The sequence below is a fragment of the Lissotriton helveticus genome, chromosome 4_1 (genome assembly GCF_964261635.1).
Source record: "Lissotriton helveticus chromosome 4_1, aLisHel1.1, whole genome shotgun sequence".
Taxonomy (NCBI): domain Eukaryota; kingdom Metazoa; phylum Chordata; class Amphibia; order Caudata; family Salamandridae; genus Lissotriton; species Lissotriton helveticus.
Genome location: NC_136063.1, coordinates 575463877 through 575477969, shown reverse-complemented (window position 1 = coordinate 575477969; position 14093 = coordinate 575463877). Strand labels below are relative to the sequence as shown.

Genomic DNA, 14093 nt, shown 5'->3' with positions numbered 1-14093 from the left:
CGACACTGAAAATGACGTTGTGGCGGCGATAGGGGCTTATGAATATGCCCCTTGGTCTGTTACCTGGACCTTTCTGTGGTATACGACGTGGCAGCACATTTGTTCCTCATCAGTTTTGTTAGCACCAGTGTCTGTAGGTTTCTGATCTTAAATGAAGGCTGCGCCCTGCTCTGTTCCTCAGGCATGAGGGTATCTTGCAGAGTTCTTTAAGGCTGCTCCCGCTCCCCATTCTGTTCAACGTTTGTATCCAGTCTCTGGGAGGGTTGATCCAGTGCTTGGCTTTTAATACCCTATCTTATGTCTTATAACATGTAGCTCTTGCTCAGATTTGACCACAAGCCAGCAAAATCTGCAGTGCCGTTGAAGTGTTGACAGGGGAATAGCAAGTTGTGTTGACATTTTTTATTAAAGAAAAAGATTTTGAGATGAAAGAACAAATGCATAGACATTTGCAGAAGAACAAATTATCAAATACTAAGAAATGAAACATAGCATAAATGAGAAAACAGTCCCTAAAATATAACAAAGGAAGCAGAAAACAACAAATCCTCTAGAATTCATAAGGCAAAAAAGAGGAAGAAGAGAGAAAAGAAAGAAAAGAAAAGGAAAAAGGAAGATAGAAGAAGAAGCTTAAAAAAGGAAAAGAAGAGGGAAAAGAAAGAAAGGAAAAAGAAAGAGAAAAAAGAAAAAAAAGAAAAGAAGAAAAGGGATCCCAGAGTAACAAAGAAAACACAGGAGAGAGGAATAAAAGAAAAGTGACACGGGATGAAGAAGATAAAATTAAGAAGGGAGAACAGACGTAGAGGAGGAAGAAGTAAAGACAGGATCATCGTCCACTGTGGTTTCCAGGAAGGGAGATCAAGTTTGGAGGAAAATGGAAGCCTGATCCTGCAAATTATAGATTATACGTTCATGAGAAGCTGTTTGTACCATAGCCACCAACCATTCCTCCTGGGAAGGAGATAAGGAAAACTTCCAATGACGTAGTATACAGATTTTTGCCGTGGCTAGAGCAGTATGAAGAAGACGAGTCGGTGGTTTAGTAAACTTTGGAAGTCCACGAAAATCATGCAAAATGATATTTGCAGAGGTAAAGGGCATAGGCAATGATATTGAATGAGCCAAAGTCTTCCTTATAAAAAGCCAAAATGATCTAATACGAGGGCATTCACAAATAATGTGCGTAATATCACAACCGGAAGCAGAACAGCTCCAACACAAAGAGTTCGAAAGTAACTTAGCATGATGTAGTTTGACTGGAGACCAGTGCCATTCATGGAGAATTTAAAAAATGCAGAATTTAAGGCGAGCTTCGCGGACACCCTTATGCAATCCTTCCAAAATTAGAGCCCATTGAGCTTCGGAATACGTCATAGACAAGCATGATTGCCATTTCAATTGAAGAGCTTTTGAAAGGGGTTGCGAAAATAGAGGATGTAAGAAAGTCTTATAAAGACCAGAAGTGACACCCTTAAAAGTTCCCCATAAATTCAGATAAGACAAAATGTTTTGTGATAGCTTGTTGAAGATGGGAATATTGACAGGATTGTGTGGACGGTAAGTGGAATTCCTCACCAATGGACATGGGTAGTGCTTCGCTCTTATCCCAGTTTATCTTATAGCCAGAGAAAGAAGAAAAATCATCGATGACACGGAGGAGAGTGGGAAGGGAACGGTGAAGATCGGTAAGAGTGAGAAGATTATCATCGCATATAAATACATTTTTGAATGACCAATAGGAAGAGGGACGCCCACCACATCAGCTGACTGACGGATTGCAGCAGCCAGAGGCTCCATAGCCAAAAGGAAAAGAAAAGGGGAAAGTGGACAACCTTGACGAGTACCTCGTCGAATTGGAAATGGAGTAGAAAGAAAACCACCGCAGTTAACTTGAGCAGATGGGCTGTCATAAAGCAGTCGCACTTTGGCTATAAAGTGATCGCCTAAACCAAATCTTTGCATTATGGTAAAAAGATATTGCCATTCAATGCAGTCAAATGCTTTTTCAGCATCCAGAGAGAGAAGGAGGGCATCATCGTGAAGATGCTTAGCTGACCATAAAGCATGGGAAAGAGTACGCAAGTGGTTCCGAGAAGAGCGGCCGGGAACAAAACCTACTTGGGAGTTATGAATTAAGGAAGGTAAAACCTTGCGAAGACGTGAAGCGAGGATGCTGGCAAGAATCTTAATATCGGAGTTTAAGAGAGATATAGGACGATAACTACCACACAATAGAGGGTCCTTGCCAGGTTTTGGCAACACCGCTATGATGGCTTTGTTGGAGATAGAACCAAGAGAAGACTCGTGCACGGCTTCCCCGAAGGCAGCATGGAGAGTATCAATCATACTCTGACCAGTCCATTTGAAAAATTCAGGAGGAAAGCCATCATCTCCCGGAGCCTTGTGGTACCGCAAGGCAGATACAGCTGAGGAAATATCCTCCTTTGTAATAGGTCCCTCAAGTAGGGCTCTGCCATCATCGGAGAGTCGCGGAAGGTGCAACTTATCCAAAAATGTAGACATCACTAGCGTATTGACGTGAGTACCGGGGGTGTAGAGAGAGCTGTAAAAAGAGGCAAATTCCTCAACTATCTCTTGTGGTCGAGTAAGGATATCACCACCGCTGGATTTGTTTGCTGGAATCGCCATAGTGGCCTCTCTTTGACGTAACTGCGCAGCCAATAACTGACCAGCTTTTTCCCCTTGTTCATAGTGACGACCTTTCATCTTTTGTAAGGCATATTCCGCCTTAAAAGTAAAAAGAGTATTGAGAGACATGCGCGCCTGTTCCAATAACTTACGGTGTTGGAGAGTTGGTTTCGAAATATATAATTGAGAGAGTCGACGAATGTCTTTTTCCAAATCAATTTGTTTGGCAGCGTTCTGTTTATTATGAAGAGCAGCGTCCCGCATAAGTTGACCTCTGATGGTTGCCTTAGCAGCTGCCCAAACCGTTCTCTTAGAGGAAACTGAATCCGCATTATTGAGAAGGTAATCACGCAAATGGGTCTGCAAAAGAAGTTTACCCGCTGGTGTTTTATATTTGTTTATATTCAGACGCCACGACTTGCGCCCCAGACTCGTAAGACCCAAATCGAGAGACAAAAGAACAGGGGAGTGATCAGATATGGCTGCTTCAAGAATTTTGGAATCAGTAACCAAGCGGACGGAATGGTGCGAAAGAAGAAAGTAGTCAAGGCGTGAAAACGTACCGTGAGTAGAAGAAAAAAACGTGTATTCTTTTTCCTGTGGGTGAATCAGTCTCCAATGGTCAACAAGACCAGTGTCAGCAAGAATATCACAGAAGATGGCTCTGTCCGAGGCGTTGACAGTGTCGATGCAACCTGTTCTGTCAAGAGCAGGGTCCAGTGCCAAATTCCAATCACCACCAATGACAAATTGAGAAGCATTTATTTCTGTAAGAAGACGATTGAGTCGAAGAAAAAATTGTTTTTGGGAACCTATCGGAGCGTAGACAGAACCGATACAAATGAAGGAATTGCCAAGCTTCAATTTAACAAATACATATCGACCTTCCGGATCAGACCACGACTTTAGGATCGTGAAAGGAAGTGACTTCCGAAACAGAATGGCAACTCCACATTTACGAATAGGGTTAGGATTGGTGGGATCAGGTTTAGAAATAGAACTATGGATGACTTTACCAACCCAGTCCCTGCTGAGTTTATTAGACTCAATATCGTCCAAATGAGTCTCCTGCAATAGAACAACATCTACATGTTTAGAATGTAAATAAGAAAGAACTTTCTTGCGTTTTATGTAATGGGTGAGGCCATGAACATTCCAAGAAATCACAGACAACGGATGGATAGAAGGCATGATGATAGGATTGAATGAGGAAGGAATGAGGAAATGAAGAGACAGAGAAGAAGAGAGATGCTACTCTGGGAAACAGAAGATAAGAAGGTATATAGAAAGTGGAGAAGGTGATTAGGTAAGAAGAAAAAAAAAAGGGAGAGAATGAAAATCTGAGATAGGCAAAGGACAAAGAAATAGAAATAGAAGGAAATAATAAATCAAAAATAGAGAGAAGAAGAAAAGATGGAGAGAAGAAAAAAAAAACAACCTGGACGGACTGTTAACTGCGAGTCCGGGCGCACTTAGAGCAACACCAAGGGAAGCCAGACCTTCTTCTAGCCAAAAAAGAAGAATGGGGATCTAAAGGAGAAATGGGAACATGAGATATACAGAGCACAATAAAATAAAGTTACATCATCAAAATTGGAACCCCCCCCTCCCCATCCACCCTTCACAAGAGATTGTCACGATATAGAATGAGGAAAAGAACAAGGGCATCAAAATTCCCCTACAATCTAAATACTATATGAGAAGAGCATGAGGAGAAGAAATAAAAGCAAGGAGAATGAAGCAAGAGAAAGACAAGATACATAGGAGAAGAGGTGTGGGAAAAATAGAATAATAAAATATAGGAGGGAATATAGCCAAGAGCTCCGAAAGAGAATAGGAAGCAGAAAATAGGGTGGGGGGGGGAACCTCCAGATGTTGGGAACATGAATGAGACCAGCAAGTTCAAAAATACTCTAGGAGATAACAATGAAACAAAAGGAACACCAAACAGGAACTGAAAAGCTAAGGAATGAAACGTAGATTGACAAACAGAACAACAAAACAAGGGCCAAGGAAAGGAAAAGGGAGGACAGAGGAAGAACAATCCCCCATAGAGAAGGCAATAATCATACAATATGTAGAAGCAGTTCCTAAAATTTGAAGAAAGAACTTGAAAACTGAGAACAGTAGTCAAATAGATAATATAGAATAACAATGGGGCAAAAAACATTATGGAAATCATGCAGTAGAAGTGACCACATTATACAGTAACGTAAATTCTTGACTGGCGAATCAAGTAGCAAAAACATGACCAACAACAGAAATTGGTACCAATGTGTGGAATAAGAAAACAGTAGAACAGAAAAAGTGAAAGTCAGTCAGCGTCAGGGGGCTTCTTGAGAGGCGATCTAGATTTGTCTCTCTGCTGTGTGTTAGTGAGAGAGGGGACGGAACGTAGAGCTGAGTCTCTATCCTCCTGGGAGCGAGGCAAACGGGTGAGATCCCTGCCACGTTGTCTGGAATCAGTAGAGTCGTTCAAAGAAGATGTTGATACATTTGTAACTGAAGTCTTGGATTGAGAAGAAGCGCATGGGAGGAAGATTGAGTCTCCATATCTTCGGACCTTAGATCGTCCAAGAACTGCTGAAGAAGCGCAGGATCATAAAAGTCTTTAGAATTTCCATTCATAGTAATACGAAAGCGCGCGGGCTCAAATAAACCATATTTGATGTCCATTTGGCGCAGTTGGGGCCGCAAAGAGAGAAACGCCTTCCTCCGTTCATTCGTTTCCTTAGAGAAGTCTGCAGCCATGTGAATGGTATGACCTTGAAACAGAAAGGAGCCTCGTGAGCGAGCCAGTGATAAGATTTGGCGGGCTTGTTCATGACGAAGAAAACAGGCTATAATTGGTCCGGGTCTTGCAGAGGCATCAGAGCGAGGTGGACCCAATCTATGAGCCCGTTGAAACTCAAGAGGGGGAGCAAAGGAAATTCCAGTCAAAGTGGGAAGAGTGACACATAGAAAGTTCTTCATGTCGTGTTTTTCAACATTTTCTGGAAAGCCGAAAAAACGGACATTGTCTCTACGATCTTCCAAATCGATGATCTTGCTGTGTAGAAAAAGGAGATCTTGATCCGAACCTTGAGCAGAATCCAATCGGCTTTCCATAGCCACTATTTTAGAGTCAATGTTGTCAATCCTTGTATGAAAGTAGTGAGTTCAGCCCTAATTGACTTAGTCTCCGCAGCCAATGATGACAAGGTAACATCTAGACCCTCCAGTCGACGATTAACTCCAGAAAGTTCTTGTAAAATGTGTTGCATGGTGCAAGATAAGGACTTGTCACTCTGAGGTGAGGAAGCTTGCGATGAAGGAGGCGACTCAGAACCATTACCTTTAGGTGGCAAAGCGGAAGGTTGTTTCACAACTTCGGTAAAAAGTGTCTGCTTAGGTCCACGACTACCATTCCTGGCAGCAGACATCTCAGCGTACCGTTGTATAGACGGTCTACAGTAGCGAATAGATGGGATAGTGGAGTAAGAAGCAATGATGAGACCAATGACATGTCAAGCACCCAAGAGGCAACGAAACATATGCAGCAAGTAAAGGACATGTAAATAGTGCTTAAAAGTAGAGAACAGCACAATTGCGTCTCCAAACAGCAAATATTGTTTCACCAGATCAGTGTAAAATTGAAGTGACAGATGTCGCGCGCCAAAACTGCCTCCTCAAGAAAGCATGCGGGTATAGTAAGTGAAAACAACAGCAGGTCAGCTATACCACAGTGATAAATTGGGCCACACAGCAGAAGCGCAGTTATTGAGCTGAAGGTGAAAAGGCAAAAACATGCAGAGCAACAAAATGAGGTGACCAAATGCAATAAAGAAAATTGTCACCAACTGTCACTTAGGGCCAACATAACAAAGCACGTAAATCTACTTTGAAGAAATGTAAGGCAATTGTTTTTGGCACTGTGGAAAATACTTTAAAGTCATTGAAAAATGCAAAAGGCTCCTTGAAAAATCATTCCTTAGAGTACTGCATTTCAGTATGTGGAGAAATCCCCTCATAAATGTATTGGGAGAGGGCGCCGTGTGTTAAGAATACACACAATGTTAAATCCCATTGTCTGTCTAATTGTAGGAGCGCGGCCTCGCCTTCTAAGGGGGTGCGGCCTAAGGCGTGAAAAAGCCCGGCCCTGGAGTTGCTGGAGGCACGGCTTACCCTGACAGGAAGTGCGGCGTCATAAGCGCGAAGGTCCCGGTGTAGATGACGGCGCAGACAGTCGCGTCTTCATGTCGCCAAAAATGAAGGAAACCAGCGCTGCAGCAGCACAAGAAAAACGTCGCTGCATTCCTGGCAACGTCCACTGATAGAGGAGCTCCAAAAGCAGGATCCCGGCAGACAGGTAGGCAAGGGAGGCTCGTTGGGGGTCCGTCCCTCAGCGGAGCTCTCCCCTCAGGCGGCCATCTTCCTGCGTGGGCAGACCACGCCCCCCCGGAAGAGCAAGTTGGATACTTTCCAACTTTCTAAAAGTGAACAGGGGAATAAAACTAAGAAAAAAACACAAGACACAAGGGATTGGGTGAGACACCTGCTGGTATTCTCACTTGTCCTCTGTAGCTAGCCTCTCTTCCTACTTATGACGCCATCTTTAAGAAGTTAGGCATCCTGTTCAAAGGATATCTTCGCTTTTGCTGCAGATTCAAACGGTCTGATTGCGTGAGTTTCTCCAACCTTAACATGCTGGAAAAAATCCTTCCTTTTATTTCAACACCCACCATTCCTCTGGTGTTGGAGTTTATGTGTTGTTAAAATTGGTTTATTGAATTGCAATTATCTTGGCATTCCAGATAAGTGCAGTTCAATATTTCAACGTCTTCAGTGCCTGCCAGTATGGCTTGTATAGGAATACTACACAGATACGACAGGCCTCTCTGTCTCGTCACTCCTTCAGTGATTTTTGGTGAAGCAGAGTTCACGTCTCTTGGGGTACCCAGCACAGGAGCCGAACATAATACATCACGCAATTCGGAAAAACTTTTCTGACACTCTTCAGACCATGGGACGGGATTCGGTGTATCTTTACAAGTTAATGCCACCAAAGGTTTGGCCAGCAAGGAAAAATTTGGTATCCATTGCCTGCAATATGATGTAATGCCTAGGAAAGCACGTACTTCTCTCTGTGTTCTTGGCACACTCAACTTCGCTATTGCCTGAATTCTTTCTGGGGTCAGTTTCCTTCCCTCCTTCGACAAGAAGTTTCTCATCCTGACTTCTACCAAACAGTCTTTTTTTGATTTCTCTGGAGTGACCTATGTGCCTGTTGCTCTTTAGTCAGGTGCCCTCAGTCTGTTAAAAGATCTTTTGGTGAGACCAAATCTCAACCCTGGAGTTCTCTCTCTTTGATATCTCATGTTTTTGACAATTTTAGTGTCTTTAAGCAGTCTCTCAATGTGCACGTGTTCTGCTAAATGGTCCGCTGTACTGTTCTCTTTCTGTGATTGCGCCTTGATGTTGAACATTGTAGTGCTGAAGATATTTACTATATTCTGTATATAGACAGAATGTTATTATAGCCTTATAGCCCGCCGTAGCGGGCTATACCGACTATTAAAGGCCCGCTGAATCGTTAAAGGCCCGAGCGGAAGGCGAGGGACTTTAACGAAACAGCGGGACTTTAATAGCCGTATAGCCCTGCTACGAAGGGCAATAAGGCTATTAGAACATTCTGCCACTAGAGGGCAGAATGTTCTAATAAATTAAACAAAGGGTTTTCGAAGCTCGAGGGGATATAAATCCCCTCGAACTTCGAGAAGCCTTTATAGAACATTGGAATGTTGCTCTGCGGGCCTTTACCGGCCCGTAGAAGCAGGGGGCACTCCATTGTCTGCAATGGAGCTCCCAACATTCCAATGTTCTAATAGTGCTTAAGTCATGATGTTCAATGGAGCACTCAAGAGGTTCTGGTAGCCATCAGGGAAAACCAGTCCCTGCAGCTCCTGAACCGGCCCAGGTGTCGTTCCTGCTGTTGTGGGTCCATATCATTTGGAATAAAGGAACCTTTATATCTGAACAACATATCTCACCTCGTGGAAACATTGCGTGCCACCGTGCACTCTACAAACATGCTCTCAAATTAAATAAATAAGAGAATATTGTCATGCTTGTCATATCAACAAATTGTTGTATTGTATTTTATCGAATTGCACTAGACTGAATTGGCAGGACCTACCTCAAATTAATATGAGCCCATGGCTTTTGGTGCTTGGAAACGACACTTAATTGCCAACCCCAGCAATTATGAAAGTCTGCAACATGATGGCGCTGCTTGTCTAATTTGGAGATGAGCAAAACAACAGTTGTTTATTAACTCAATATATATCAGATAGGAATAGCACCTGCCGACCAAGCCATTCTTGTAGCGTTGGGGGCCGGGAATAGTCTAAATTGTGACACATGTAGAGTGTGATGGTAAGTCGTTGTGTTGGTACTGTCATTGGCAGCACTGGCAGAGACAAAGACTTTGGAGGAAGCTGCAGTGGCCACATGTTTTTTTCCCAAATTATTCTCTTCCTACCTCTAGTCAGCATCCTTATCATTCCCAAGTAATGGAGCTTCAGGAGGGTACAGTACAAAGTTCATGGTTTAGATGCTTCTGTGCTGATGGTATTGAAGTGTCCTTCCAAGGTTGACGTAAGAAGGAAACTACAGAAGGTACCTGTTATATCCTCAACCTCTTTCTTCTACTCCATCCTTACCTTTATCTCCTAGCCTTCATGCTCTCCCTCTTGCCCTCCCAGCAGTTGGTACTTCCCATTTAGAACCTTGGCATGAAGCTTGACTTGAAATGTTGGTGAAGGCTCCAGTCAGCGGAGTGCCTGGAGATGCACTGATCATTTAAGTGGGTCTTACCGATGCGTTTGACTCCTTGTTATTTCTTCCTCAACAGTACCCAATTAATTGTTACTGCTCATTAAAATGATTTCCCTTGTACATGGGGTGATTTAAATTGGTAGATACTACTGGTCTAGATTTAGAGTTGGGTGGGGAAGGCTATCCTACAGTTTCAGGCAGCAGTCCAAAATCCCAAGAAAAATCCACCATCAGACTTTCCTCCATACACTATGAATATCAATACAATACAACACTATCTCAGCGTTGGGAAACTCTTCCAGTGGATTCTTGTCTGAAGTTATTTCCTACAGATTCTGCTGAATTTTTCATTACCACCCAACTCTAAATCAACTCTAAACTCCAAATCCTTCCACAATGGACAAATGTCTTATGGATCAGTAAGACCCTGTGACATCATAATTCGAAGACAACAGCTCCTGCAAAGGTAAATTCTTTGACATTTCAGCAAAACTCAGATTGTATTTAATTTAAAAATGTTAAGAAAAAGATTAAAAATAGGCTTCCGCATCGTGTGGCCTTTTCCCGTTGTAGTCGAAGAATCATCAAAGTGAGTTTGAAAAAACACTGTTTGAATCTGCTTGGAGGGTAAACATCCTTTACAAACGCAACTTTTACCACGCAGTGCTGTTACAACGCAGGTTTTACTACGCATACCATTACAACGCATTACACTGGGGGGCGCTCTAGGATAGGGAATACGTTTAATTTACTATCCAACACCTTCCCTAGTGTCCACGGGGACTGGAGTTGGAATAGTAAATTAAACTATTCACTATCCAGCACCCCCAAGTGTAATGCGTTGTAATGGTATGCGTAGTAAAACCTGCGTTGTAACAGCATGCGTGGTAAAAGCATGCGTTGTAACGTCATACATTCGCTTGGAGTGGCTAGGCGGATTAAACAGAGAGGCCGGTTAAGCCTGCACCTGAAGAAAGTGGCTGTTTCTGTGCTTGTATATTTCCATTGCCTCGTATAAACAACAAAGGAGAAAACGCGTTCTTGGAGCTCACCTTATACTCTCATGATAACATCTGTTCACATACCGGATAAACATCTCATGTCAGAAGGATGTTGTTGGTTTTCAGGTAAACCATGTGTAGCACCCATTTTTGTGTCTGTTTTCTCTTTCAGAGGTCAAGACCCGGATCCTCTTGGCCCTCCTGGAATATACAGGTAATGTTTAAGAGCAAGTGTTTGTTTTATAAATGTTATGAATTCGTATTAACATTTATTTTTATAATTATGAATATGTATTAAAAGTATACAACGAATAGGTGATTTTCATGAATTTTCACTGAACTGTACACCAATGAATACATAAAGAAAATGAATAGTAAGGGGAATCAACAGGGATTAGTTGTGAAAGGTGTTGCAAAAGCAAATAGATACCAGCAGTCTAGATTAAGGAAATGATATTACTGACACAAGAAAGAATCTTATGTTTAGTAGAAATAGCACTTTGTTTTGCAAGCAGTGTGAAACATTTTCTTCACCTATGAGCCATGTTGCTGAAAAACTGGACGTAAACTGCACTAAATGCTCACATTTTCAACCATGCTGAACATGTATTGCTCCAATAAAAAGAATGGCCTGATTACGAGTTTGACATTCTTACTGCCGTACTTCCGCAGTCCCAAGAAGACCGGCACGGCAGCAGTCTTCCACCTGCCATATTACGATGTTCGAACTGGCCCTGCAGCAGTGTTTCTGATGCAGCCGCGGCCGGTAGTGGGAGTACCGGCCGGGTGGTGACGTGGGGAGGGGCAGGGTGGGGGGTAGTAATGTATGGATTATGGACTTTAAAAGGTAAGTAAACATAAAAAGAAATAAAACGAATTTTGTTGCACACACTACATCACCAAATGCAATGCAGTGTGTGCAACGAAATTCGTTTATATTTATTTTTATGTTTACTTACCTTTTAAAGTCCGTAATCCATACATTACAACCCCCCCGCCCTGCCCCTCCACCTCCCCATGTCACCGCCCTGCCGGTACTCCCACTACCGGCCGCGGCTGTTCTGACGGCAGGGAATATTATGTTAATGCTGGTGTGTCTATTTTGACTGCAGTATACACATATGCATGACATGTGCAGAAATATTTACTGACTGTACTTTCCCATTGTTGGAGTCTGTACCATATGTGCCCAGTCCAGTTAATGGGTAAATACTGCAAAATGAACTTAGTTAGATTTCTGCGCGAAAATGTTCGTTCTCTTCGGGGTCAAGAAGCTGCTGTGAAGGGGGACCTAGAGGAAGGCATTCACGTGGGAGACTAAAGGGAAGAAAAGGAAATGGATGATTATGAACCCCCGACTATTGTACTTGTTTCGCACACTACCGGTCTGGATCCCGGCATCTGTGTTCACCAGGTTGCGCTCCTTGCTCACCGAGTTCATTTGGGGAACGGGCAGGAGGCGAGTGGCGCTGGCCACATTGATGCGCCCTAGATCGGACGGGGGACTAGCTGCCCCTGATTTTGAATGGTATTATTTAGCGGCCCAGTTGCAGTGGCTTACCCAGGTGGTGGCTCTCGAATTTAGAGGCCCGGAGGGGACTGCAGGCGGGTTCCTGCCGAGACATATCATGTCCTTCATTATTTTGGGCCAGAAACTGGACCTTTCCCTACTCTCAAGCGAGGAGCGGACGATCCGCAACTGCTGGCTGCGCTGTCATAGGCGAGCTTGCGTCGCTCGCCCATATGCCCCTGAGATCCCACTAGGGATGAGCACTGCCTTGCCACATGGTGGGGATTAGTCAGCACTGGCGACTTGGGAAGAACTAGGCCTGCAAATGATCGGTGATCTGTATAAGGAGGGATCATTGCTTTCGTTTCAGGATTTGCGCGATGATTACGACCTCCCGAGGGGGGATTACCTGTTACACGCCTCGCTGGTGGCTAGTATCCAGCGCCATTGGAAGAAGGGTCTCTCTGAACCACCGACATCTGAGAGCTGTCAATATGTGGTTATGGCGGCTGGCACTTACAAGGCCGTCACCTGTCTCTATAGGAGACTATCGACGGAAACGCTGCAGCCCTTGGACGGATTAAAAACCAAATGGGAAGAGGATATTGGGCGACCGATTCCCGAATCGACTTGGCCGCATCTTTTGCGGCGAGCATGAAAAGGCACTAGGAATGCCAGGTTTCAGATGGTCCATTTTTTCTCTCTCCACCGAGCTTATCTGACGCCGGTTAAGATCTCACAGTATTTTGAGGGCGCGTCTTCACTCTGCCCTAGATGTGGATTGGAAGGTGCGGATTTTGCCCATATGTTCTGGGCTTGTACGAAGCTAACTGATTACTGGGAGGCGGTGGTGGCCTGCCTGAATGCTGTCACGGATCGGCACATTGAAGCGGATATGGGCGTTTGTTTATTATTGTGGTTCCCTCACACCCCCCGTACTCGCATCACCAGTAAATTCTATGACTTGGGCCTGATACTGGCCAAACGGGAAATCACCATGCATTGGAAATCCAGCCGGGGCCCCAGCTACTCGCGCTGGAGATCTACCCTGGAGCGATGGGCGAAGGCAGAGAGTGCGTTGCGGCTGCAACAGGCCAGGCGACTAGATAATTGTTAGACGGGGACCTGGAGGGTCGGCCGAGCACAGTGATCCTACAGACAGGTAACTTCCCCCCCACAGATGGACACCACACAAAGTTCAGGGTAACACCTTTTATAGGCACTTCTGGGAGTAGAGTGGTACGATACAAGGCAATCAGGACACGATGATCCTCTCAATTCTAGTCTCTAGTAGGGGAAGGGGGTAGCGGGACAGTCTGGGTACCCACGGGTACGGGGGTGTAACGGTGATGGCTCACAATCCTCGAGCTCGGTGTTCGGAGGGGTCAGACCGCGGCAGCGCCGGCAGGTCCCGAAGAGGTCGTAGGTGGCAACGGGCCGCGGCAGCGCCAGCAGGTCCCAACGAGGATGAAGGTTACAACGGGCCGCGGCAGCGCCAGCAGGTCCCACGAGAGTGCAGGTTGCAACGGGCCGCGGCAGCGCCAGCAGGTCCCACGAGGATGAAGGTTACAACGGGCCGCGGCAGCGCCAGCAGGTCCCACGAGAATGCAGGTTGCAACGGGCCGCGGCAGCGCCAGCAGGTCCCACGAGGATGAAGGTTACAACGGGCCGCGGCAGCGCCAGCAGGTCCCAACGAGGATGAAGGTTGCAGAGGGCCGCGGCAGCGCCAGCAGGCAGGACAATAGTTCACAAGGCAGGGCTGTGGCAGCGCCAGCAGTCCGTCAAGGATGAGTTCGTCGCGGTGTCTCTCGACTCCAGGATACAACTGCCTTCCTGTCCTGGGGCTGCCTCAGTTATAGGTCTGGCGCCCTTTGATGTCCGGACCCTCGCTCTTGGAGGTCGGGAGGTCGGGGATGAGGGAGTCCAGACACCCAGCAGGGGGGTGGAGCCAGCGCCCGAGGAGGCTGGGGGTGCGCGGCACCTGGCGGGGGAGAGCCATCGACACTTCGTACTCCCATCGACCTGCCAAGTGGGCCGTTCACCTCCTGGGTGGAGGGTGGTGCCGGGATGTCGGGGCCTGGCCAGGCCCAGGGTTGGGGTCGGGCTGAGGCCGCACG

General features: G+C 45.4%; 1 protein-coding gene across 1 annotated transcript in view; it reads left to right on the top strand.

Annotated features, from left to right (window-relative positions):
* Positions 1 to 14093, top strand: part of PREX2 (phosphatidylinositol-3,4,5-trisphosphate dependent Rac exchange factor 2) — a 1276790-nt gene that overhangs the window by 917700 nt on the left and 344997 nt on the right. Inside the window, exon 32 of the mRNA XM_078687188.1 lies at positions 10639 to 10680. Within this exon, the coding sequence (XP_078543314.1) occupies positions 10639 to 10680 (42 nt within the window). The remainder of the gene's footprint in view (positions 1 to 10638; positions 10681 to 14093) is intronic.